Genomic DNA, 27,759 nt, shown 5'->3' with positions numbered 1-27,759 from the left:
TGTTTATATGGCCAATTAACCGAATGACCAGTTTTCAGAGATGTACTATACACCGAACTTAATCAAATAAAGGTTGGATTAATGGCCAACAGCTGTGAAGTTGGCATCATAAAATGCCCTTCTTGAAGAGACACCTGTTAAAAGGACACCTTAGTGCAAGATTGTAATGCACTTGGGAACGTGAGAATCCTTTCTGTACAGAATAACATATTCTGGGTGATTATTTTTTGTCAGCTGTATTTCTCAAGTCTGCACTTGTTTTGCTGAAAATTTTTAAAGTTTAAAGACGTTACAAAGTCCTTCTCACAATGAGAAGGACTAGCATTTGGCAAAGAAGCTGAAATCTGGTCTAGAAGACATGTAAAATAGTATTTCAGAGTGGTTGCTGAGATTCAAATGAGAAAATTCAGTTTGCATTCCTCCTCAGAGACCATGACCGACATATCTGGCTATTAGGCTAGTAAAAGTTCTTAGTTTGTCTGAATATTGATCCCTCATTTGTCTTAGTCATGGTTTCTAAACATCTCAGTAGATATTCTGCAAGAATGCTTAGTATCAACATAGCCACAAACCAATGCTCTATATAATAATAAAAAAAAATAAGCCAAGGAAAGCTTTATCATTTACTTGGAAGATACAACATATTTATTACGTATCTAAACTGTTATCCACACAAGAGGATAATTAGAAAATATGGGTCTGTATAGAACAGCATCTGTTCACTTGAACTCTTGTTAGACCTTCATACTGTTGTCGTATTTACAAATATTCCCTGTGTCTTGAGGTTTTCTCACATTTGATTTCCAGTTCTTTTCTGTGTTTTCAGTCTAATTAAATGGCTTGCTGGTTTGGAGGTCGGAAATCTCTGGGCTTCTGTTTTCTTTTTCTCTAATTGTCCTTCTAAACTGATTACCGGAGTTGTCATACAACATTTTGATGAAAACTACAGATGACTTTCCCAATAAAGGAAATATCAAGTGCCGCAGCGTCGTGGAGAAATGAAAGATGAGTTTACAACACTATTGCTGCCAATTCTGTGATTCAGGGCTGGGAAGCAGTGCTCTCATGGATCCTTAGAGAGGCAGCCTCCACGCACTGATGGCTGGACAGCAGCCTTCTCCCTTCTCTCCCTCAGCTCTGTTCCCTCATGAAGCCACTCTACAGGGACCCCGGGCACCTTGAGGGGGGCGGGGACAGGGATGAAGCGTGCACTTAGCAGCTCTCAGTAGGTCCTGCAGCTGCTGCACAGTCCGGATCTGTGACAGGTTTCTAAGCAGCTGCCATAACTGCTTTGGAACCTGAATGAAATAGCAGCTGCCAAAGGCTGCTGGTTCCGACTAAGCTGTTCTGTGTGTTTCGCTATGCGCATACCTTATTTGAGAAGAGAATATTTGAGAGGTGCGGAGGGAGGGATTTTTCTTATCTATAGCTTCAGAAGATGTATTTGGTTTTTCCAAAGCTGGAGCGGAGAACTGCACAGAATAAAAAATGCTAAGAGAATTCCTAGGGGCCAAGGTAAATGAGGTTCCCGAAGTATGAAACGTAAAGAAGATGAAATTAAGCGACTTGATAGTTTCACAATGCTTTTGTATGACCACACATACGAAGGTCCAGTCTGAGACTAATGTGAGCCAAGGAGTTTATGTTAGTTACAAGTTCTCTAGGGCTACTGTTACCCTTTAGTCCTCTCGACATGAACGGAATGTTCTCTCCCGTCATGAAACAGACTCGGCTCTGGTTTGACGACAATTTTCCTCATTGTTCTTGTCCCCATGGAGAGATGCACTTCCAGACGGCCCTTGTTCAGGAATATCGCATAATAGGCCTGCAATATCAAGGGGTGGTTGAAGATTAAAGAGGGGTCTCCACTACGACGGCGTTAAAGGTTCCCTGACAGATCTGCAGATTCATTGGCTCTGAGATCTTACCTGAGAATTTAAGGCTCAATATTTTCTTAGAGTATTTAAAGTGGCTGACAAAAGCTTTTTAATCATTGGTCACTTTTGCTCGTTAGATGATGTGGAAAGCGGATGTAGGAATACAGGACCCTCCGCAAACCAAATTTGCCATGCTGAAGGTAACAGCTGTGTTTGCACCGGGTCTCTAACTCACAAAACGCGTCAGGAAACAAAGGGTGTCAATTCCTCTCCCTCCTCTTCACAAGTGGACAGCTAGCTTCTGGAAATCAGATCCGACTCCCAATCTCATGGCATTTTGAATGTTTAGACTGCAATTTGTTCTCTGAGCTGCTGGAATAGATTGCTATCATCAACACGTAACTTGTCTCCCACACTTAGAAAGAAGGAAGACAATTTTTCATCCACAAACATGACTGCTTTCTTCTTGCTACTGTTACTATAGCAACCAGTGTGGTTTTGAGATCAGATTATGAACCCCAGGGAGCTTGAATGCATTCCTTGTCCCCAAAGCTGATGCCACGTGTGCTCCCTTTCTTGTAGAGCATGAGGGCACCATGATCACTCGGTCCGCTGTGAGTCACCTGCGGTGGTGGAGAGGGTTTCAATCACCTATCATAATGCTTTTGATGATTTACTAAATCGTCTAGGCAGCTGTATGTCCAAAGCACAATGTCCAGAGGGCCTGGACTCGTGCTCACCATCCATCAAAGAGGCAACTGCAAACCACTCGCTCAATTAAAATTTTCTCAGGTGAATGACGGTTCGATGTCTCAAACTCCTTTAGCAGAACAGAATCACAAATAACCCTATCAAAACGTTATAGCATCAAAACGTTAGCTTTGGAAAATAAAATATGTCAGTGTAATCAGTATTGGTTCTACAACAGACGTGAACTATTTAACATTGTCTCCTCTTTCAAATAGCACTTCGATGAGATTAAAAAAATGAATATTCATTATCATTAAAATGTTGAAATGTTAACATATTATTTCCACTTTACTTTGTAGTATAGTACTTAATATGTTCTCATTTTAATTGTTCTAATGGGCACATGTTCTATTTTAGGAACTATCCTGAAAGCTGGTGATTTAAGTCCATTTATTTAGTCTTGAAGGGGAGAAATTTGGAGCCAGTAGGTGGTGCTTAATTATCTGACAATGACCTGGGAAAGATATACCCTTTAGTAAAAACCTACTTCACAATGTTTCATCTGGTCCTCTTATTGTAACTAGCTTATCGTTCATAATAGTAAGAAAATAATTTTATTTTTCAAGATTAAAAGATAAGGAGTTTAAGGGGAAATTTATATAAGTGCTTATGTGCAGTAAGAAATGAGAGAAAATAACACTCTTTCCCCTCTATATTCTTTAAAAAATATTTTTATTATGACTATTTGGTACATTACTCACAACATAAGAGATGTAAATAATGAAGCTATGTTCACAACTGTACAATTAAATGGATACCTGTAAATCTACACCCAATTTAAGAAACAGTATGATCGCATCTTCTGTGAGTTTCCTCCCAACACCATCCCCCAGGTTCACTATCTTAGAGGTAACCACAACATGGAATTCATGTTTATCATTCCCTTGCTTTTTAAAACTTATCTTTGAAAATTCGCATATATATCTGTAAACAGTATGTGGTTTTATGTGTATTTTATTTATTTTTGTTGTGTGTGGACAGGCGAGGGGCAAAGAGAGAGGGGGACAGAGGATCTGAAGCCGGCTCTGCACTGACAGCACAGATCTTGATGTGGGGCTCAAACTCATGAACTGTGAGACCATGACCTGAGCCAAAGTAGGATGCTTAACTGACAGAGCCACCAAGGTGCCCCACTTTTTTTTTTTTTTAAGATTTTATATTTAAGTAATTTCTATATCCAATGTGGAGCTCTAACTGACAATCCCAAGGTCAAGAGTTGCACGCTCTACCAACTGAGCCAGCCAGTTGCCTGTTTAGTGTTACTTATATTAGAAATCTATAAAAATGGCATCATACAGTATGTAGTGCATTTTTTTCATTTCTCTTCAGTTTCTAATATTCATCTATATTATTATTTTTTTAAATCAGGAATAGGTATTAAATGTTACCAAATGATTTCACTGCATCTATTGAGATGATTATATAATTTTTAGATTTTCTGATATTAAAATACTCTTGTATTCCTGAGATAACTGAAGTTACTCATGGTTATACATCTTTGAATTTATTTTGTTTGGTATTTATTTTTCTTAGGGAGAAGAATAAGATTTATTATACAGTATTTTGGATAACATGGGTTTCAACTATGTGGATCCACTTATATGCAGATTTTTTAAGATAAATGCAATACAGTACTATACATGTATTTCTCTTCCTTATGATGTTAATAACATTTTCTTTTCTCTAGCTTACTTTCAGAATACAGTGTATATAATACATTGCATAATACATATAATATACAATATGTGTTAATCGAATGATTATGTTATGGGTAAGGCTTCTGGCCAATGGTAGGATATTTGTGGTTAAGTTGTTGGGGAATAAGGAGTTATATGTGGATTTTTGACTGTGTGGAGGGGAGCAATGTCCCGACCTCCCATTTTGTTCAAGGGTCCACCGTATTACTGATTACCCAATTTTAAATGATTTTTTTAAAAACATAAAATCACAAACAACACAACCTGGTTTATAAGAATGCATGCATATTTAAGGACATATTTGTAAAGCATTCCATTCTTTGGCGATGGCAGACTAGGTAATTCCTATGAACTCTTTCACTGAGAAAAACAAGATCATGTGGAAAAAATATATATATTTAAAAACATTAGATTGAAAGTACCGGAGAAATATGAAGGCAGTAAAGAGTTATGGTGCCTAAGAGACAGCTTTTAACAATCAAATGGCTATGGGCTATGAAAATTGAAGTTCACACCTTATAATGCAGACACTATGTAGGCTTTATGTTCATGTCATGAGTGAAATTGAGCATAGACTACTGTCCATGCTTGTGTTGGTTGTGCTCTATTAACATTCCCTATCCCAGGTCCATTCCCTGCCTTCTCTGTGTCCAGAGAGGGTGGAGTGGGTTAGGCCTCAACAGACTGCATCATGTTGGCTAGTCAAACTGGGAAATTGATCCTAGAAGCAATTTAAATTTGAATTTAAGGTATCCTCGCTGGATATCTACAGATATCCAGATAAGGAATTGGATTTTGAGACAAGAGAATATGATTGTAATTAGAATATATTTTAAGCTTTCTCTCTTTAAATACTCATATGCTAAACCCATACAGAATATAGGTGCAAATACAAGTGTGACTGCACCTAGGACTGACCCACAAGGAAAATCATAATGGAGATAGCTGTCCTAAGAAAGATGATAGGAGAAATGAACAGTGCAAATCTAAATGTATAAAGACAATTTATAGGGGCACCTGGGTGGCTTAGTCGGTTAAGCGTCGGACTTAGGCCTGGGTCACAATCTCATGGTTTGTGAGTTTGAGCCCTGTGTCAGGCTCTGTGCTGACAGCTCAGAGCCTGAAGCCTGCTTCAGATTCTGTGTCTTCCTTTCTTTCTGCCCCTCTCATGCTCATGATCTGTCTCTCTGTCTCTCAAAAATAAATGTTAAAAGGTTTTTTTTTAATAAATTAAAAATTAAATAAAGACCATTCCAAAACCTAAATGTCTCACCCATCTCCTTATAAAATAACTGTTTTATGTAAGAACTAGGGAAAATGCATTGTTAACTGGGTCTGAGAGTACCTGTCCAGTTTGCCTTCGTTTCCTACGAGGTTGTACTGGCGTCCCTCCACTTCCCAAGAGAATGGTCCCAGACTCATTCTTGGTGCTGAAGGACAGGTTGATTTCTGTGCCAACATCAATTGGTACAGGGGACAGCTCTACGAAACCAGGCTTTGGGAAGCTGACTGTGTAAACGTTCTGTGGGTAAAAGGGAAAAAGAGAAGAAAACATCAGAAATAAAAATTTAAATTAATTTCTCCATCTCACTCTCCTTCAAGCACTCAGTGGCACCATAAAATACATTGTTTCAGGAAGCATGAAACTCAAGAGTTACATGGAAAACTTAGGAGCAACTGAAGAAATACTATCTCCAGGCATGACCGAACTTTCTAAGCAGTTTGGGTTAAAATAAAAATTCAGGCATCTGCTTTTATTTGAGCACTTTTGATTTAAAATACAGATGATTATCACTGATCGATAACATTTTCTTTTGGTTTAATTCTATCTTGCTAAATCTCTCTTGAAAACAGTCTCAGAATCCCTTAAATACCCTCTGTCAACTAATTGTTTATATTTTATAGATGAGTACGACCATGGCTTATGTCTGCATTTTCCTCAGTGATAAGTCCAAGGTAAGATGTCCATTGCTATCAAATGTATAAATACATTCTAGAAAAATTTAAAAAATCAGGTAAAACCTAAATCTTAAAAATAAGCACACCAAACATTTCGTAGTCCACTTTACTTCTCAAAATGAAAATAGTAATTGTTCTTAATAATAAAATTAAAGCAGTAACATTTCAGATAGTAGCAAAGTGTAAAAGAGAGAAAGCAAAACTCACTCCTTCTCAAAGCTGTTCAGAAGCATATCGCGTTTATCATTCATTGATTCATTCATTCGTGTGTTCATCATGCATGCATTCATTCATTCATTCATTCACAACCTTGCTCTCTCCTCCTTTTTATATTTACACTGAATCTTGATAGGCACATTCCTTTGTAAATTCCTTTTTAAATTTATGTATGTGGGAGATACCTCTCTCAGGAAACATAAATTTCATCATCACTTTTAATGGCAGAAGGACGTTCCATTGTATAAATGTGCTAGGATTTATTTAAGCAAACCCATGTTGTTGGGCATTTTGAGTGCTTAAAACGGTCATTTTCAAAGTTCTGGATTTTGCTGGAGTAAAATCATGGCATCCTCTAGCACAGAATATTTTCCCCCACAGGGTTTCAGGCCCAGGTAAGTGACAGAAGTATTGTAAAATATATCCTCTATTTTTGTTTCCAAATTTCAAATGATAGACTTTTGGATAGTTCTGATAAAACTACTGTGCAGACTTTTCAATATTTATCCACATCATTTCTGCCTCATATTTCAGTTGTAAAATAATTCCTGGTGACGGAAAATTGCCTTTATAGAATTATCGTTTTCACACATACAGGCTATTAATTTTCTGGACAGTTTCCCATCCTCATGTATATATCTTTGGGATGTGGATGAGAGTAGCCTTTGCAACATTAAAGCTCTTAGTAAAACTTCCTTAAAGAAGCCAGCATGGATCCTTAGAGTTCAATTCTGTATTTCCCTAGTCCTTATTCCTGAGCTTCTCATAATGGATATCTATGGCCAATTCCAAACTAGAGCCTCCAACTATGAACCATGAAGACCCCGAAAGTTCTGGTCTCACAGATGGATTCACTTCTCCTTTCTCCTATTCTTCCGTGATTTCCCTGAGCTCTATAGCCATGCTTTAAAATAATTTCAGTTGGAGAAAGCAGTGAAATGAATAGTTGTGTCATATCAAGGTAATCAAAATTTTGTAAGTATGATATTTTTAACATTTTTTAAGAAACAAACTCATTGCTTTCAGGATTCCCATAAACTTCTTACTAATATTTCCTAATGACTGTTGACTCTTGGTCAGAGATATTTTAAGAGAGCAGAGCTGGGTCTATTATTTCTCTCTCCTATGAATCGGCCCCTATCGAAGAGTCAGAGCAGACTAGGTAAATGGAACTAGGGGTAGCTTTGGGTACAAAGAAAAGATCCTGAAGATACCTAACAGCAAAGGACTTTGCAGTCCTGTCAAAGATGGTCTTTGTAGACAGTTCCTAGTCTGTGCCATTTCCAAAGAAAAGCAGGCTTGACTCTCAAGCTGTAGACACGATGCTATGCACTAATGATTATGGTATAAACGATTACTTGTTATTTGTGTAAATTCCTAGTACATTCCAGAAAAAAATTGAAGGCTGCTAATAAAGCTATATATGACACAGGGAGATAAAATAAATCTGAAATAGATTAACAAAAATGAGGAAAGGGAAAAGTAGTATTTGAAAAGGAGAGAGAATCAGAAAAGAGGTTAACATTAAAAATAGATGTTATGAAGTATTATCCATGTGGGAAATTGGTTCACAATTTGGGGTCTTCATCACACCATTTCCTGCATTTATGTGATTATGGTAATTTGTAGAAGTGCTGCAATCTTGCTTTGTTATTTACGTATAGCTAAGAATTTAAAATATATTAACAAGGGATTGCTCCCCGTAAGAGCACCCAAACTAAGTCAATTTAGTCAGATATGAAAGCATTTAGGAAGCCATTAAAAACAAACCAACCTCCAGTGAACATCCTTTGGTAACGCCAACGTAGTCAGGGCTACTGAGTATATTATATGGAGTTCTCGAAATTTCAATATCTTTGAGGCAGCCCGAATATTTCTTCAAATTTACTTCTGGTCTGTTGAAAAGTTACACGGAAAACAAAAGCAACGCCGTTAGGGACATGGCAGTATGGTGTTTGTGACTACCGGACACGAGCCATATGGCGCGAACTGACACACGGGCAGGCACGTGTTTCTCAAATTGTGCATATGTGCACACGTGTACCCAGCAAGCCACGCTTCCATTATCCACTGGTTGGATGAAATGGATGTTACCCCATCCTGCAGAAAGAATCTTTATGTAGTTCTTCCTCTCTTTTAAAAATAATCTTACCCACAGCACTTAAATTCACGATACAGGAATTACTGATTTCTTAAGTGCTTCATATGTGTAACAAAATGGTTTTCTTTTTTGTACCAAAGAGTAGATAATTGAGTAGGCAGAGTAATAAAACTATGAGCCAAAAAAGTTAAAATTTAGGGGAAAAATTTAGGGAAAAAATGGGAAACATTTATTTTGAAAAAAAAAATTTTTTTGTCATTGAGATTTTTTGGGGGAGAGAAGGGGCAGCTGAAGATTAAGATAATATTATATTTCTCTTTAAAGTTTTAACTAAAACAAAGCCTAAGAAACATTCTTTTGGATTACATAGTCTAAAAAACATACTTAAACATTGGATTTATAGATTGACCCCAACGTCCTTATTTTATAATGGGGCAATAACAAAATCAAGCAACCAAAGGCACAAAACCCATCTTCCTTAAGGTTGAAAATGTCTTCTATACCCAAATAACACTTGCATGTTTACTTTTTATTCATTATTGCTTAGAAAAAACCCAACATGCTAGCACATGTGAAGTGCTCAATGGACAGCAGCTAGTAGGATGTCAGTGATGATCCTTCTTTATTTAATCGATAGCAACACTGTCCAATAGAACTTTCTGTGATGATGGAAATATTCTGTTCTGCATTGTCCAAATCAGTAGTTTCTGGTCACATGTAGCTATTGGCACTTGAAATGAAGCTTATGCCAATGAGAAACTGGACGTTGTTATTTAATTTTATTTAATTTAAAGTTAAGTAGTCACTGTGGCTGATGGCTACCATATTGAATAATACAGGTCTGTTGGGATAAAAAATACTTTTTTTTGGTGTTAATAAGCATCTGTAAAACCTGCCCAATCAACACCAAAATATTATTAGGATAATGATTAATTCTCTCATTGTCTCATGATGCCAGGTTTCCCTTTTTTGCCTCAATAAAAAACATAGGGCATGCGGAAAAACAGGTGGGAAAGAAAATCAGACACTGGCATGTGTATCAGGTGATTTATGTCATGCCACGTATTTGTTCTGTCTTTTCTGTCTCTGGAACTGCTTCATTTTCTTTGGTCATTTCCCATTATTCCCAAGGTCTCCTCCTTCTGCTCAGTCGATTTGTTATTATGAAGAACATGTCCAACTGGAGGGTAAGGATCTTGCTTATATTCTTATTTATAAAGAATAGGGAATGGGTGAATTTTATTCCCAGTGTTCATTTGCTTCCATATTTTCTTTTAAAGGATGACCGCTTTATCACAAATTTTTCAGAGGTCCTATCAATAAAGTAAGTTTCTTCTACAAGTTATATAGTTCACTGTTTCATGGACACACAATGAACTATTTCAAAACACGATGATTTAGTAGGCTCAATGCTATGAAAAGCACGGGGGATAAGCAATCACATGTGATCAGATTCCTAATGGTAACCACAGGCCTCTTTTCCTCTGTTTGCCTCAAAGGCAGCATTACAAAGCTACACAGTGTCACTCCAGAGTTTTATATATTTCCATTGAAAGACAGCCTTTGCCTTTTAGCCATCCCAGCAAAAAAGCATGACTAGGCTCATAACTATATTGTGATAAAACAACTTGGATAATTTTTTTGTATATACTTTCATTTCTATACATTCTAGTTTCTGGTGTTAGGAGTCTACACTTTGTTTTAAAAATGTCTTGGCTAAGTTAGGCCATATTATCTCCTTTCCAGAAATGTGGCATAGCTAGGCTCTGAAATATCAAAACACCAGGCACTAGCCAGAGTGTGCCAGCCCTGCACATCGCTGGGGTTTGATCAGCCACTTACGGAGGCCTGCTGCTCATAGCTTTCATGCTAATGTCTTTCTGCAAACAGGAATTAAAATGCTCCTGGGAAACTATGGGGACCGTCCACAAACTTCGTCACCATTAAGTCAAATACTGGTTTAAAATATATTATTTCCAGAGATTCCTTTTATCTGGCTTCATGGCTAATTCTAAATAAACATGACAATAAATAAACAGCTTTGCAAAGAGGTGCAAGGGCCCTGTAAACATTTGCATATTTGCAGGCTTGCAAAAAGCAGCGAGGCAGTGGTGAGAATTTGGGAGCACAGGCTGATTGTTCAGCAGACAGCATGGTACTTGACAGATGGGAGTCCAGGGTTCAACCCAACAGACTGCTCTGCTCTGTCCCCAGAGCTACATCGTGCCCATCAACCTGACCAGCTGACCTTTGCATGTGTGCTCCTGCGTATGTGCACCAGGGGGCACTGTGCGTGGGCAGTTCAGAAAGGAAGCAGAGCAAATCTGTCCTCATAGCTGGTGAAATAAGTGAAATTGCAGCCCGATTCACGGTGGGTGAGCAGCAGCATCTCAGTAAGTAAAGGGCAGCACGAGAACTCTAAGAATGTATTACTTGCTCATGAAATGTACTACGAATTAAGCTGCATAGGTATTGTTCTGCTTCTGCACCACTGCTGTGTCTAAGAAGCCACATTTACCCAACCCATGCACTTGAAGAAGGCATGCATAATTTAAGTTTTACCTTGCTTTCATACTAGGTCAAAGGGAAGAGAAAAAAAACAAACAAACAAACACAATTTACTTGCAATTGCATTTTCATTTAGTAAAACAATACACTTTAATCATAAGTCTTTTTAAAAAGTATCACATGGCAATCTTAAAAATCTTAAAAAATCTTAAAAAGAAGAAAAAAAAATCTTTCACATGACCCCTGTGAAATTCGAATCCAAAGATGACCATTTTCTTTCCACACTATTCTATGGGAAATGTTTATTTTGAAGTACAAATGTTTTTTCAAAAAAAATTTTTTAACGTTTATTTTTGAGGGAGAGAGACAGAGCATGAGTGGGGGAGGGGAAGAGAGAGAGGCAGACAGAATCCAAAGCAGGCTCCACACTCTGAGCCATCAGCACAGAGCCTGATGTGGGGCTCGAACTCACAAACTGTGAGATCGTGACCTGGATCGAAGTCAGATGCTTAACCAACTGAGCCACCCAGGCACCCCTTTTTCTTTTTTTCAATTTTTTTTAACGTTTATTTTGAAATACAAATTTAAAATACTAATTTTAATCTGTTATGCGCAAACATTGCTATGCTGTAGTATTCATGAGTTGTTGATAAATATTGCCTCTCGATGAGCTTGAACTTAATATATGTAAAAATAATTTATGTTTACCTCATCTTTTGAACTTTACCATATTAAGATCCTGTCTGTGGGCAAAGTAACAGCAAACTAAGAATGCAAAGCTCCTTGCTTACTCACACATATATGTCTAAAGATTGTATGGGGATAATGTACCTTACCATAGAAATACCATAATTATAAAATTCTGTACTGAGCAAGTAAAAACATTTTAGTGACACAGATTTATTAAATATGCAGTCTGAAAACGAATGTATAAACCTATCTTAATATAGCTAACAAATATACCTTTATAGGTAATTCCTAAAATCACTTTATGGTAATTAAAACCAAGTCATCCCTAGAATACATAAAGCTACATCTTGATAGCCTTATTTTGGCTATATTTAATTCACTCATAGGGAATTTAGTTAATGATCTTGCAAAATAAATCTTAGACTGAAGCAACTGTCGGATCTGCATTTATACAGTGCCTGGCGCATAGTAGATTCTCAGCGAACACTTGACAATAACAGATATTTGAGTAATGACCATGTCACAGTCCAAACGCATTTGATCTGCAATGAGTTTTTCTGACCAGACACTGTAAGTGTACATGCTTAACACAAGTATATCGTAATGTGGATGAATGCAGAATGAAGCCCCATGAAGCTTACCAACTTATACTCTTGAAAGGCTGGTATTTAGTTGCTTGGTCCATGAATATAGGTACAGGGAGAAGAGTAAAACTCAGTCTGTATGCTAGCTATCATAAAACGAGATTGAAATTGCACCGCTCGTTTGGGAAATTCAAAAACAAGTGACTACCATATTTCTCAGTTATTCTGAGAATCCCTCCAATCATAATGCGTCTTTTAAGAAAAGACACACCAAGGGGTGCCTGGGTGGCTCAGTCGGTTCAGTGTCTGACTCCTGGTTTTGGCTCAGGTCATGATCTCATGGTTCACGAGTTCAAGCCACCACACTGTCAGTGCAGAGCCTGCTTGGGATTCTCTCTCTCTCTCTCTCTCTCTCTCTCGCTCCCTTTCTCTCCACTTCTCCCTCACTCACACCGTCTCTGTCTCTCCCCAAAATAAATAAACTTTAAAAAAAATAAGAGAAGAAACACCGCGATAGGACTTTTATAACCATTAAAAACTAACAAGCCAACTAAACAAAACAAAAATTAAAAACGAGGTAGTCTGTATTTATAGTAAGTTCTTACGGTTTAACCAAGTCAATTCATTCCGTTCTAATTAAACTCAATTAACATTTATTGAGCACCAAGTGCTTTATAACTCTTTTTTCTTATGAGATGTTTTATAACAAGCAGTAAATTAATTAAATACACATGAAATATTTCCTGAAATTTTTTTAGTTTCTTGAGTTTATTTTTTGAACTAAACTATGAGTTAATTATATCTCTCCATCCTGCTATCTAAAAAACATGTGTGAAATTAAAAAAAATGTTGGCAGGGACACAAGAATAACTAATACAGCTTTAGCATTAGACATATGGGAAAGCTCCAACATAGCATTAGTATGCTAATGCTTAGCAACAAAATAGGTTATACTCACAGTATTCTGGAACACTGACTGATTTTTAGAACACTAAGCAATGTCAGTGTGCCATGATCTGCAGTGAATGTGCGAGGAGAAGAGCAATTACAAGACGCACATTCAACTCTAGTTTCCACCTTTAATTACTTTTACAATTCTTTTCATCAGGTGAATATGAGGGAAATAGTGATTTCCATCCATCTCTTCAACAAAGATATCCAATTAATCCTTGGGCGTCTAAATCCTGGTGTTGTTCTAACATGTAACATGATTTTTTTTTTTTTTTAATTAAGCCTTTCTGCAACTAAAGGTTATGCGACATTCCTGTTGTAATTAAACTGCAGAACTCCAGTGAGCAGGGTGGCCATTTAATTAAAACTTAATCCTTAGCTCTAAATATACACTACATTACCTCAAGTTTCTCAGTGTTGGCAGACCACCAAAATATATTTTGTCATCTGCTTTCAAGTCAAGACCAAAGTTGTTTCCAGAAGATAAAGTTGCTAGGTTCTCCTCCTGGTTAGTATCTATATCTACAATTGATATGTTGGCTGTAAAGGAGAGAGAAAGTCTTACTTGAGCGAGACGAACCATGTCTGTATTATCACTGTTACTTCAGGATAAATTTACTTTAATTCTCAAATTAACGTTGACTTTCCCAAGCATTTGGACCACGTATATCTATTGAATAATCGCAGAAGCAATGACATCAATAAAATAAAGTATTAAACTATCCACAAAGAGGGCTTAAAAATAATAGCCTGACAAAGGAAAGAAGAGAGGGACTTCTCTGTTTAGTCTGTTTTGTTCAGAAAGCAGATGGGAACCCCTTATCTCATTGATTTTCTCCCCTTCATTCTGACGAGGAGGCTAGGCTCTTTCTGAATTATGTGCTTTCTCACCATAATATTTGCTTAGGCCTAGCCTTTAACTGCTTCATATATTTTGGACCCTTGATGCATACTGAGGCATCAGTTCATTAACATGAAAGATTCAGCCTCTAAATCTTCGCCTGATATTGGATCTGAATTAGCAAGGGTCTGAAAATGGCTATTTAAACCAGTGGATTATAAGGGCATTTCTAAATGTTTATTCTTGGGAACGCTAGTTTCCTGGATGTTCCTGGCTCAAATAAATATGACAAACATTGGGTTAAGCAAATTAAACATATATTTTAATTTTATGACTGCCCAGATCTTCTGACATACTAATGTTCAATGTAATGCTCCAATTGGGGGACATTGAGCAAGAAGTATTTCTCAAATTTATTTGACCATGGAACATTATTATTTTCCCTTAACTCATAACTTTTAGAATAGTACTTTTTTGAAAAACAAAGAAAAATATCAAACTCTAAAATTCCATTGTAATCTGTAGCCCTTTCATTCCAAAAGGAAGTATCTTCAATAAAAACAAACATAATTGCCCTATTAAATAATGACAGGGAGGGGCGCCTGGTGGCTCAGTCGGTTAAGCGTCCGACTTCAGCTCAGGTCACGATCTCACGGTCCGTGAGTTCGAGCCCCGCGTCGGGCTCTGGGCTGACGGCTCAGAGCCTGGAGCCTGCTTCCGATTCTGTGTCTCCCTTTCTCTCTGACCCTCCCCCGTTCATGCTCTGTCTCTCACTGTCTCAAAAATAAATAAATGTTAAAAAAAATTAAAAAAAAAATAATGACAGGGATACCTAGGTGGCTCAGTCAGTTGGGTCTCCGACTCTCGGCTTTGGCTCAGGTCATGGTTTCAGGGTTTGAGAGTTCAAGCCCTGTACAGAGCCTACTTGGGATTCTCTCTCTCCCTCTCTCTTTCTCTCTCTCTCTCAAAATAAATAAATAAAATTTAAAACATGATCAAAAGAAATACCAAACCTATTAATACCTCAAATCCTTAAAGCAGAGTTTTTTCAAAATAAACAGACAATAAAAAACACCAACTGAGTAACTGTCCTATTAAAAATATTCAGCAAGTCAAAATATAAAAACTGAATTACTTTCACATACCATATTAATTTTATACACATATAACTTTTTGATCAGACTGGTGGCTAAAATAAAAAAAAAATTATAAAACCATTTTCAAGACTTTTTCATGCACATTCCTTTTTATCCAGATCAGCAAAGAAGTTTTCATATGGAGCTGTTGACTGGAACATGAAAATAGCCTCTTTCCACAGATCGGGTGCATATTTTAATGGTGTCTGTGAAAATGAAATTCTCCCTCTCTATCACAGGCAAGCCACTGACTGGCGGTAGTTTTCCTCCGTATCCCTGAATGAATATATGCATTTTTAGAAACCATTCTAAGAAAAACTGATTAAAGAGCAGAAAGACATTGAATTGAAACTCACTGGCCCAAGTGTTAACTCCAGCAGAGAGGCATAGGGCGGCATATTTTTACTGAGTTAAAGGAAGAGTTTTACTCTCTCCTTCATGAGTGATAGCAACGAAGTGGGTTCTGCTATGAAATGCTAACACTTGCTTTCATGTCCTGCCCTATTTCTTTCCCTTACAGAATAGCTATTAACATAAAATTTCAGAGTTGATGAGTCCAAACATCATTTATGGGTAAGCAGGGAAATAAGGGTTTTATTAAATACGAGACAAAGAGTAGGGGCTTAGCAAGTATTTTATAATCAATGCTGAGTTGTGGCAAATGAATTGTTACTTTGGCTATTCCTTTCTTCTCTCTCTTAGGTTGAAATCTAAATGATTGTTCTCAATCTTGTGTTTATATCAGTGTACTTCAGGGATATGACACACTTCTAGTGGTGACTGTGGTTCTACTAAGTGACTGTCAAGGCCAGGTGGGGAATGCCACCTGAAAGAGTGTGTCTCAATTTCAAGGGAGGGTGCATTTATAAACTAGTTGAGAATAATTCATATAAACAACTAATCTGGTCACTGAAAAGGAGGGATGACCCACGTTGCTGAAGGCTTATTTCAATTCTGATCCCACTACTCCTTGGATTTCAGTTGTTCTCAGATCTGCAGGGACCTCCCTGCATCCAAACTCAGTAGGGTCTTTTGGTCCTTATCTTAATCCACATCTATGCAGTTTTTGATGTTAACATTTCCTTCCTTCTAGGAAATTGCCTCTTTTGGCTTTCCTAGTGACAGACAACCTTTCTCCAGGTTCTTGTACCTTTCCAACCTCATTCGTGATTTCCTTCTTTGGGATTATTTCTTTGAATATTTCTGAAGTGTTATGTTCCCTAATGCGTCTCCATCTGGCCGCTTCTTGGGTTTTAGTTATCCAGGGAACCTCCAGTTTATATCTACTTACTTTACGTTGACAACTCAAAAATATATATGTCTGGACCTGATTTTGCCTAGAAATCCACATTCAACAGATGAGACATAATCATCTGTATATCTTCTCGGTACTTCAAACTAAACACATTCCAAATCAAAATGATTATCTTTTTACCCAAAAATCCTTATTATTTATTTGGTGGCACTATGACCCCCACCCAATCTCCTAAATTAGAGACTCATGCTGACTGTCTCCTTGCTATTCCACGTCTAATCAACCAAGAGCCCTGCTAATTTCATCTCCTAAATAACTCTAATATCTACCTTATTTTTTTTTTTAAAGTTTTACCAAACTATAATTGACACAATAGAAGTTGCTTATGTTTGAAGTGTACATTTTACAGGTTTTTAGACATGTATACATCTGGGAAACCATCACCACACTAAAAACAAAAAAAGTGAACATATCCATCACCCCAAAAGTTTCCTTATGCCTCTTTGTTATCCTTCCTTCCTGTGCCTCCCTACCCAACCTAATTCTCATGTAGCCTCTGTTTTCTGAGACTATAGGTTCATTTGTGTTTTCTATATATTTGACATAACTTTTTTTATGTATGCCTTCTTTCACTAGCAATATTTATTTTGATATCCATCCATTTTGTGTGCAGATTACTAGCTCACTATTTTTATTGCTAAATAGTATTCCATTGTGTGGGCTATGTAACAATTTGTATATCTATTAACCTGTTAACAGCTGATTTAGTGTTCTGTTTTTTGAGGCCCACAAAGAAAGACGCTATGGACATTCTGGTAAAGGTCTTTGTATGGAAATATGCTTCATGCGTCTTGCGTGGATACTTAGGAGTGGAATGGCTGGTTCATATAGTAGGTATATATTTAACCTAATAAGAAAATGCCAACCCAGTTACCAATGCGGCTGCCCATTTTCCATCCTCTTCAGCAGGGTATAGGAGCTCCAGTTACTCTCCATTCTTGCCAGCCCTGGGTATGTTCAGTCTTTGTAACTGTAGGCATTCTAATAACTATACGATGGTATCACACTGTGGATTTATTTTGCATTTCTCTAGTGTCAAATTCCACTGTAGCTCTTATTTCAAGTCATCATACATCTCCTGCCTGGACTACTATTGAACCTAATTGGTCATTCTGCCTTCAGTTTGATCTTCTGAAAATTTCTCTTCCTTATTTCTCCTTTCTCGGATTATTTCTTTACAGCCTCCTTTGTGGAGTCTGCCTTTATTATACCCCTTCGACACTGCTGTTTGCTTCAGGGCTTTGGATCCTCTCACTCTAGAAATGGCTGCGTGGTTTTTCTCATCTCTATTCAGCTACAACTATTAATGACATGATAATGACTCCAAGCTGCCCATCTCTCCTAGAGCTCTGCGAAACCTCAGGTACACATAACTGATTGCCTGCCAATTACACAGCTTCCCTAGGCTGCTCAAGATATTAAGAGTACCTTTCACACAATATGTCCAAAATAGAACCCAGCATCTTTTCTAGAAAACCTATTCTTTTTTTTTTTTTTTTTTGGATCCAATAGCTTGGCACATGGCACTAAAATATGTTTTGTTGTTTAAGAAAAAGGAAGGAATTATTCTTGATGTCCCTTTTTAAAATATTTAGCCTCCATGTTGAGTATATCATAAATAAAGCTCTTTGATTTTAAAATGCTTGACATCTTTCATTTCTACTCTTTCCTCTCCATTCTTATGCTTTCATTCTCCTCACTGTTCACCTGGTTTACTGCGGACTGCAGCAGCCCCTGAAACTGTCAGATATCTACCCTTTAAAGTTTTCCATGGGAACTTTACTAAAGCACAAATCTGATGGTGTCACATTTTAGATTAAAACTCTTAGTAGTTCCCTACAGCTTTTAGGATAAAGTTGAAATTCATAAGGCCTTTTATGAACTGGATCTGTTATCTCTCTAGCCTCATTTCATAAATTTTTTGGCAACATACATCCTGTTAGGCTACGGATTTACTTGTAGTAACTATAGTGGCCAAGTTCAGGCTACTCCAAGATGAGCCACTTATATACGAAGACTAGTGTGAGCTAAAAAGCAATCAAAACCAGGGCTCCTGGGTGGCTCAGTTGGTTAAATGTCTGAATCTTGAGTTTGACTTAGGGAATGATCTCATAGTTCGTGGGAGTAAGCCTCATGTCAGGCTTTGTCCTGTCAGCACAGAGCCTGCTTGGGTTTCTCTCTTTGCCTCTTTCTCTCTGCCCCTCCTATGCTGGTGCACACACTCTCTCTCTCTCCCTCTCTCAAAAATAAACACATTTAAATTTTTTTAAACAAACAATCAAAAACATTTGCAGTGATGTGGATGGAGCTAGAGTGTATTATGCGAAGTGAAATAAGTCAAATACCGTATGAGAAAGACAAATACCATATGATTTCATTCATATGTGGAATTTAAGAAACAAAGGAACAAAGGGGAAAAAGATAAACCATAAAACAGACTCTTAACTGTAGAGAACTGAGGGTTACTGGAAGGGAGGCAGGTTGGGGAATGGGTTAAATATATGATGGGTATTAAGGAAGGTACTTGTGATAAGCACAAGTACTCACATCCAGGTATTGGATGTAAGTGATGACTAAGTTCTATACCTGAAACTAATATTGTACTGTATGTTATCTAGCTGGGATTTAAATCAATACTTGTAGGAAAAAAGCAACCAAAACCCGGTTGATTCAGGAAAAGCCCTTTTCCTCCCCCACAACTGCTTAGAAGAATTTAGATAGAGGACCTGCTCCCAGAAGAGCACTATCACCACAGATAATGACATTGCACTGTGAACTAGGTGTAGTTGACAGAGAGAGGAACCTAGCAAGGCCTGTCTGATCAAAGTCTTCTGTGTGCCATTGTTTCTGAGTGGCTCAACAAACATTTATTCATGAAACATTTACCCCCTCCCCCACCCTTTCTTTTTATCTTCCTGTAAATTGCATTCTTCCCTTTGAAGTCCCAGACCCCTACCTTCTTCTCAGTTCACAATGACACATATACCTCATTTTGCCTGTCTTTGGAATTTCCATGTGTGTGTGGATTCCCTGCATGTACACGATCAAATCGGATTTTGTCCTGTTAATCTGTCTCTGTCAATTTGATTCTTGGGTCCAGCTAGAAGGACCCAGAAAGGGATGGGAAATTCTTGCTCCTCGACATTAACTAAAGCCTTTCCCAAATCGTGTTCAGCAGAATGCTAGTCTTGCATAAATGGAAAGATTTTAGTGATCGTAGAAGTTTGGGAAATGTTGGGTCAAACAGAGTAAAACACTCTTCTTAAGTATTATGCAGAGCCTCCCCCATGCAAATGTGCACTGTGCGTATTTTATGCTGGAACAATGTATACGGCAGTACTCCAACTTATATAAGCACAAACCAGGTTTTGTTCCAACTAAGGAGTTTCTCCAGACCTCCATATTACAAGGAAGAGCAACTGGAAACTGATGTCTGATGATGTATGATGCTTTCTGAGGCCTCTAGGCTCTCACACAACATTCACCTCTCTGAAGTGTCCAAAGGTGCTGTCCATCCAGTGAAGTTCTCAACTCCTGCTCATGCCTCAGGGCATTCGCCAACCTCTCTGTGTGACTTAAACATCTCTCTCCTGAGATTCCTAGCCTACTATACTTTTTTTTTTAAGTTCATTTATTTATTTTTGAGAGAGCGAGAGAGAACATGCAAGTCGGAGAGGCACAGAGAAAGAGAAAGAATACAAGCAGGCTCCTCACTGTCAGCGCGGAGCCTGACTCCCAGGTTGAAATCATGAACCTTGAGATCATGACCTCGGCCAAAATCAAGAGCTGGACGCTTAGCCGACTGAGCCACCCAGGCGCCTCCATCTACTATACCTATTTTGACACAGCAATTAGCTTTTCTCACCATTGATTTACTTGCCTATCTCCCCCGTTAGAGTGCAAGTTCCTTGAAGGCAAGGACTTGTGACAGACCTCACTCAGTTCTTATGCAATACTTATGCAGTTCTTATGCGGTGTGTGCTTGCCAGATATTTGTTAAACACAGGAATGAAGAATGGTGCAAAGTTAAACCGAAATTCTCATGACATATCACATTGGCACAATGAAAACTAATTAGGTTTAATTTTATAAACAGAAGTATCAAAGTTCCATTTGCAGATATTGGTAATGCTATAGTACACAGAGTGAGGGGAATTATACTTAAATAATAGTAGCAGCACACTAAGACCTAAGAGACTTGGATTTCTATCTTGCTTATGAGATCTTACATATATACGTCTCTGACCACATGTAAGTTTGAGCCTATGTTTCCCTTTCTCTAACACCAGAACAAAATACCTGCTCAAATCAGCAAATGAAAAAAAATGTTGAAAGAGTTCCTGAACTATAAAGAGGTTACATTATTGTTATTCGATCATTTACTTGCACACATACAAATATTTGGCCTTTTTAAAAAGCAAAGAACTGGTAACTGTGCGACCACCCTTACAAATTGCACGTGTGAGTCGCTCTAAAGGAAACATCTTGGTAAAATAAGAAGGAAAGACAAGCACACAACCTTTTCAAATCTACTACAGGATATAATTTTACAAGTTGTAAGATAGTTTGATGTTTTCAAATTAAGCTTTCAATGTTCAAAGAAAATGACAGAGAACCATTTGCCTCTTCAATCAGTCATGTGTAACCCAAGTCACCTATCATCTAAGCCAAAGAGATGAGTGTATCCAATTTTCACAGAATTTGTGAGTACCTAAAATTACAGACAGGGTCTTCCTCATGATTAGATACATGGGAACGTTGGATAGCATGATTAAGGCTCACAATGCATTATTACCATAGAAACTCACCTTGTTTCTGAATTCTTGACAGGGTGAAGGATTTCCATTTCCCATCATTATGGTTTTGATTGCTAACAACGGAAGCCATTCCTGAACCCAGATCATAGCTGACTTTTACATGCCCATCGGTGAGTTCTACACTCATGAAATCTTTCTATGATGAAGTAAAAATATATCAGTGATTAGATACGCAGCGAAACATGAGTATTCACTTTCTTTGTGGGGTTTATAATAGGGCCTTATGGCTAAGTCGCTAAATGTGTTGATCGGTAAGTGACATCCGTTTTAGAAACAGAATTGGTACTAGTATTTTGTGAATGTTGGTGGGTGTGATATCATGGTGTCAATGGTCACAACCAATTACTAGGGCATATCCTTTTATGACAGAAGAATGAAGGAGGTTCCTATGAAAACATATTAAGCCAACTAAAAGACACGTTCCCTGGAAGAATTTACTAAGAGATATTGACTTAGAAAAACAAGGAGGACATTTAAATTTTTTTTTTTTTAACATGTATTTATTTTTGAGACAGAGAGAGACAGAGCATGAATGGGGGAGGGGCAGAGAGAGAGGGAGACACAGAACCGGAAGCAGGCTCCAGGCTCCGGGACGTCAGCCCAGAGCCCGACGCGGGGCTCGAACTCACAGACCGTGAGATCGTGACCTGAGCCGAAGTCGGACGCTTAACCGACTGAGCCACCCAGGCGCCCCAACAAGGAGGACATTTAGTACCACCTTTCAGCTTAGGTGTTTAGAAGACTAAAGCAGTAGTTTTGGTGCTGCATGATTCCATACTGCAGGAATCTTTACTGGGTGCTTCTCTTAAAGGATTATATAGGGAACTATATTGAAAATAAGTAATAATTATATTGCATCTGTAATTGAATTTATCAATGAAAATATATAAGTTCTATCTGCATCACCCACTCTTGGCTGTCACACAGCCGTCCCTGAATTATTTGAATAATAATTGATAATTTAACAATAACTGATAATTGTATTGGAATCCTACGGAAAGAGGCAAACAAATGATCAATCATGGAAAATCAGCTGTGCATGTCTTTACCAGGTCTCGTGTGGCAAGGTACATCAGGAGAGCACTTGAAGAAAATGTTCTGAACTTGAACATGACAGTTGAGATGTTGGGGTACCAACGAATGGGGCGGCTGACCAATGCGTACCCTTCTCCATCAAACTGAATAGTCCCCTCACTATCTTCTACCTGAGGACTGAAGAGAGACATTTCACATGAATCAATATCTGTTTCACCCATCAGTATTCAATACATCAAATTGTCTTCTGAGACTCAGTTGTGAGCTGTTCCAGGACAGAAACCATCCCAAATAAATCTTCAATCCTTCTATTTCTCTCCACCTCTACTGCCACCATTCTAGACCAAGTAGCAATCACCTCTTACCTGGACTTTATCTGGTGTTCAATAAATAAGTTATTGATGTTTTAAATGCTTTATGTTTTACTGAAATACTTGGTGGAAAGTTATGGTGGCATTTAAGTGTATCTTAGTGGTGTGAACAGGTGGGGTTTTGGATAGACTGAGAACGTGTTATTACATATCTCATATACATAACATAATGGGGGGGTTGGGCGCAATGGGTGAAGGTGGTCAGAAATACAAACTTACAGTTATAAGAAAAACAAAACATAATGGAATAAATGTCTCTACTCTCTAAATTATTGCTATCCAATAGGTTTTTCTGGGACAAATTAGATTCAGACAATAAGAGATGCCTCTATCTATTTCAGTGTGTGTTTTTCTGTGTTCTTCACTAGAATGCAAGCCATATGAGACCAGCTAGAGATAATGGGCCAGGCTTTATGTCAGTCACAAACTCGGCACCTAGTATGACACAGCTCATAGTAGAATCTCATATGTGCAACGAAAGAGATTTTAGTATAGCAAATTGCCTCACAGAGAATATATATTATATCAATATTGGTCGAATCATTAAGAAATATCTAAGATAATCCTTGTAAATATGACACTTAGAATCATTTCTTTTTCAAATGCAAAGTTATTTATCATCTATCGATCAACCTAATGGTGTTGTTACAGATTAAGTCTCAAATTGTGGAGATTTTTTAAAACTTTAAATATTGGCATATTAGCATCTGCTTGAATCTCTGAAATTGGAGTGCTGTATTAACTTGAGGATAGAGGGGAGATATTGAGAGATATTATAGCAATGTCATTGTAAAATAACCAGAGTCTAGAATATTATTTGCACAAAATCTTGGCTAATGATAAAACCAGCAGTGTACAAACATTAATTGGCTTGTGAAAGAAGAACTGTTACATAGTTTAGTTGAGTTGGCTTTCTGTCTGTTTCTGGACCACAGAGAAATAAAAATGAAGACAAAAAAGAAGGGAAGAGTCTTTACTGCGTCTTGCATGGTCTGGCCTTTGTAATTTTAAGTTATATCTAATTTAGAATAAGATCAGATGATGTCATACATTTTTTTCCTAATGTAAACTTAAAAGATGCTTTTCAATACTCCAGCAAAGTGTTAACTAAAAGTATGAGGAGCTAAATTAGTCTATTAATAAACAGTATAATTGGTAGTGAATAAATTGGCTGTGATTGGGTCTTTCTTCATCATTACAACAAGCCTGCTAATTTCTGGAGCACTGCATTAGAGATAAGAGACTGTTGTGTAGAATCTAGTAAGGAGAAGTTCCTTGAGTTCTTGAAGCCTAGGGTTTTGCATTAAAGCTGCCATGCTACCATTGACAGTCTGAAAAGTGTTGGCGGTGGGGGGAGGGGGTCACTGTTGACAGTTTTCTGGACGCTTTGAGCCAATGCCCTGGCACTTATAATTTAAACAAATAAACAAAAACATAAAGCCTCACTACACAGAACAAGTATTAGGATAAAAAATATATCACATTTTTTTTGTTGCTGTTTAAGAACTCTGGGATATTTATACTCTCATACCCTTATGTCCTTAATCTATTAATTCCTTCAATATTAATTAAAAAAATAGCAAAGTAAATGGCAGGTACCTTTGAATCTGATGTGAGGACCTGCTACAAGTCCCCTAACCCTTCAGGTGTCACCTTGAGATAAAAGGGTTAGATCAGTGAATGATTTCTAAGGCCTATTACTACTCCATTCCTTTAGAAGATTCCCCTATTCAAGTAAAAGGCAACTCTGCAGGGGAGGGTTTTGTGCTGAGAACCTTTAAACCTACAGATGTAGATCAGCCCTGAACTTATTGGCCAAATCCAGGTAAGCCTGGCTTTAGATGGGTGACTTTGAGATGGGGGAAAAACGAATCCTTCCAGGTGTAGTCTATAATACTTCAACAACTAACTTTATACTGGAGTGTTCTTACTCATTTTGAATATTTACCAGGAAAAGTAACTATTTTTTTCTTATAATTAACATAGGTTAAGCTTCTTAACTTGCCTTTTGTCTCTCTTTTGAACTTTGATGTCTGGTCATTTATTAAGGACTAATTATTTTTTTCTATTTGGAACAGACACACTCTTCCACATGTAACTTGTTAACTATAAAACTACAAGTATATTGGGGTTTAGGACATTAACATTTCATCATTGTTTCAATATTCAGTTAAATATATTATATTTGTAACAGTTTTTTTTCTGTTTCAATTTTAATGTGATTTTTAGAAGTTTAAGAAAAATAAGATACTTTTTTTTAATAGTTCTGGTAGACTCTTTCTTTTCTTTTCTCTTTTCTTTTCTTTTTGATAATTCTTTCTAAAGCATAACAATTATATCCTTTTACTGACTACTAAATAAATGAGCATTCCTAAAATGGACATTCTAAGATCTATAAAATGTTCTCAGTCTATGTCTCACAGCCTCAGCTTTTACATCTCCCACATATAATTGTTTCTGGTCTAAATCTGGAATGATTGGTATTTATGTTAAAATATATGTGTTCTCTTGAAAATAAAACACTACCAGGCACTGGGAGTTCTATAAAAATTATTCCTACAAATACCAAGACTTACAGAAAAATAGGGTTGGTGCAGGGTCACTCAAAACTTATGCAACTTTATAATCAGAGTGCTCACAAAAATAATAGTATTGATCAAAATATTAGCCTAGTTCAAAAAGCTATGTTACAATATTTAAAATGAAGAATTATTTCAGTAAATATAAAACTATACCTTAAAAGGAATAGGTGAAAGTCATTTGATGGCAAGTAGGGACGTAAGGAAGGGTGGACGGTGCTGAGTGACAGAGGGGGCAAAAAGGCACAATGCTGGAGGGGGAGAACTTCCAAGACAGAGTGCTTGGCCAAACCAAGGGCAAGTTCATGGGTAGACTTAACATTCAGCTGCCTTTGCTCAGTCGTGCAAAACTTTTACATGCTGGGAAGAACTTTTCGTTTTAAAGTTTATTTATTCTTTTGAGAGAGAGAGAGCACAAGCAGGGGAGGAGGGCAGAGAGAGAGGAAAAGAGAGAGAATGCCATGCAGGCTCTGCACTGTCAGCACGAAGCCTGACGCAGGGGTCGAAATCACACACTGTGAGATCATGACCTGAGCCAAAACTAAGAGTCGGACTCTGAGCCACCCAGGTGGCCCTGGAAAGAACTCTGTCCAAAACTTATATGACTTCCACACCTTACTGATATCATTCTCCCATTTGCCAATCTTGCCTGAGTAAATTCACACTTGTAAAGCAGAACAGAGTTTACTTGTCCCTTCCTTTTTTTTTAATTTTTATTAAAAAAAAATTTTTTTTAACGTTTATTTTATTTTTGAGACAGGGAGAGACAGCGTGAACGGGGGAGGGTCAGAGAGAGAGGGAGACACAGAATCTGAAGCAGGCTCCAGGCTCTGAGCTGTCAGCACAGAGCCCGACGCGGGGCTCGAACTCACAGATCATGAGATCATGACCAGAGCCGAAGTCGGATGCTCAACTGACTGAGCCACCCAGGCGCCCCTACTTGTCCCTTCCTAAGAACACTCTGGCTTTCCAGCCTTTGCTGTCCCTGGTCCCTGGAACTAGAATGCTCTTTACCTACTATCTGCCAGCTCCTCCTTTGGACTCTTACTCCAGGGCAAGGCCCACCTCAAATGTTACCTCCTCCATGAAGAAGTCTAACACACTATTATAATCATATAAATTAATATAATATTTTATATACTAAAGGCACAAGATCTTTGCAGAATTTCTAAATGCATGTTATAATCTTAATACATTATATGTACTGCATTGAATGGACAATTGTTGATGATAGGCTTTTGAGAATCCTTTTTACAAATTTACCAAAAAAATGTTTAGGGAAAAGTTGGTGTTAATTTGTGAGTAGAGGAATGTTAATGTGAGCCTCATTGTCTTTGTTGTATTAACAACATTTTACAGAAAACATTCCATGTGAGATTTTGTTGAAGATTATTCACCCAGCCACTTTAAACTATGAATGGTTAGGCTTTTAAACTACCCTCAGTTCTGCATTGACAAGTCCATGATGTTAAGATGAAAATGGTAGTCTGCTATACTGATGGGGAATCTGGGTCCTGGCAATGTGCATGTTCCCTTCTAATTGGAAATTAAAAGTATGAACCACTTAGCACCTAGTGATGTTGAGCTGCTATGTGTGTGTATTAAGCTTCTAGGTATTTAACTTAAATTTTATAGTTTTAATAGGCTCACTTGATTGTTGGGCTCTAAGTCATTTATGCTGAGAAATCCTCCATTTCTAGCTCATTGTTTTATATCGTCTATTCAGGTATATATAAGAATATCTATTCTCTATACATGCTTTTGTATGCTTGCTAAAATTTTAAAATTCCTACACTCTGGGGCACTTGGGTGGCTCAGTCATTTGAGGTCCTACTCTTGATTTCGGCTCAGGTCACGATCTCATGGGTTTGTGGGATCGAGACCTACATCAGGCTCTGTGCTGACAGCATGGAGCCTGCTTGGGATTCTTTCTCCCTCCTTGTCTCTTTCTCTCTCTCTTTTCCTCTCTGTCTCTCAAAAATAATAAATAAACATTAAAATAAATAAATAGGCATTAAAATAAATAAGTAAATAAGTAAATAAATAAATAAATTCCTACACCCTAACCTCTATGTTGTAATTGGTGATGTGTATTATGGCACTTTCTCCTATCCTGTCTTGGCCCCTTCTTATCCTTCTCCACTTAAGCAGATTCTTCAAGTCCAATGGGTTTCCACTCAAAACACTTATAGGACCCTATGTGTTATTTGGAAAATCCTGTCGGAGATCAATTTGTACCAGGGTTCTCCATTTTGTTGTAAACATAAGTGGAGTGTGTCCAAGCTCTGTGAAGCCTGAAGCTTAACAAGTTCAGGGAAAGCTCTCTTTAAGA

The 27,759-nt window shown here is 37.6% G+C and overlaps 1 protein-coding gene across 1 annotated transcript in view; it reads right to left on the bottom strand.

Annotated features, from left to right (window-relative positions):
- Positions 1-27,759, bottom strand: part of LAMA2 (laminin subunit alpha 2) — a 613,971-nt gene that overhangs the window by 37,458 nt on the left and 548,754 nt on the right. Inside the window, exons 50-56 of the mRNA XM_049652971.1 lie at positions 22,492-22,654; positions 21,434-21,578; positions 13,735-13,873; positions 11,163-11,174; positions 8,274-8,394; positions 5,670-5,846; positions 1,677-1,825 (exon numbers count right to left, since the gene is read on the bottom strand). Coding sequence (XP_049508928.1) covers positions 1,677-1,825; positions 5,670-5,846; positions 8,274-8,394; positions 11,163-11,174; positions 13,735-13,873; positions 21,434-21,578; positions 22,492-22,654 — 906 coding nt within the window. The remainder of the gene's footprint in view (positions 1-1,676; positions 1,826-5,669; positions 5,847-8,273; positions 8,395-11,162; positions 11,175-13,734; positions 13,874-21,433; positions 21,579-22,491; positions 22,655-27,759) is intronic.

The sequence above is a fragment of the Panthera uncia genome (genome assembly GCF_023721935.1).
Source record: "Panthera uncia isolate 11264 chromosome B2 unlocalized genomic scaffold, Puncia_PCG_1.0 HiC_scaffold_24, whole genome shotgun sequence".
In the NCBI taxonomy this organism is placed as follows: domain Eukaryota; kingdom Metazoa; phylum Chordata; class Mammalia; order Carnivora; family Felidae; genus Panthera; species Panthera uncia.
Note: the sequence above shows the minus strand (reverse complement) of the source record. Positions and strands in the feature narration are given on the sequence as shown.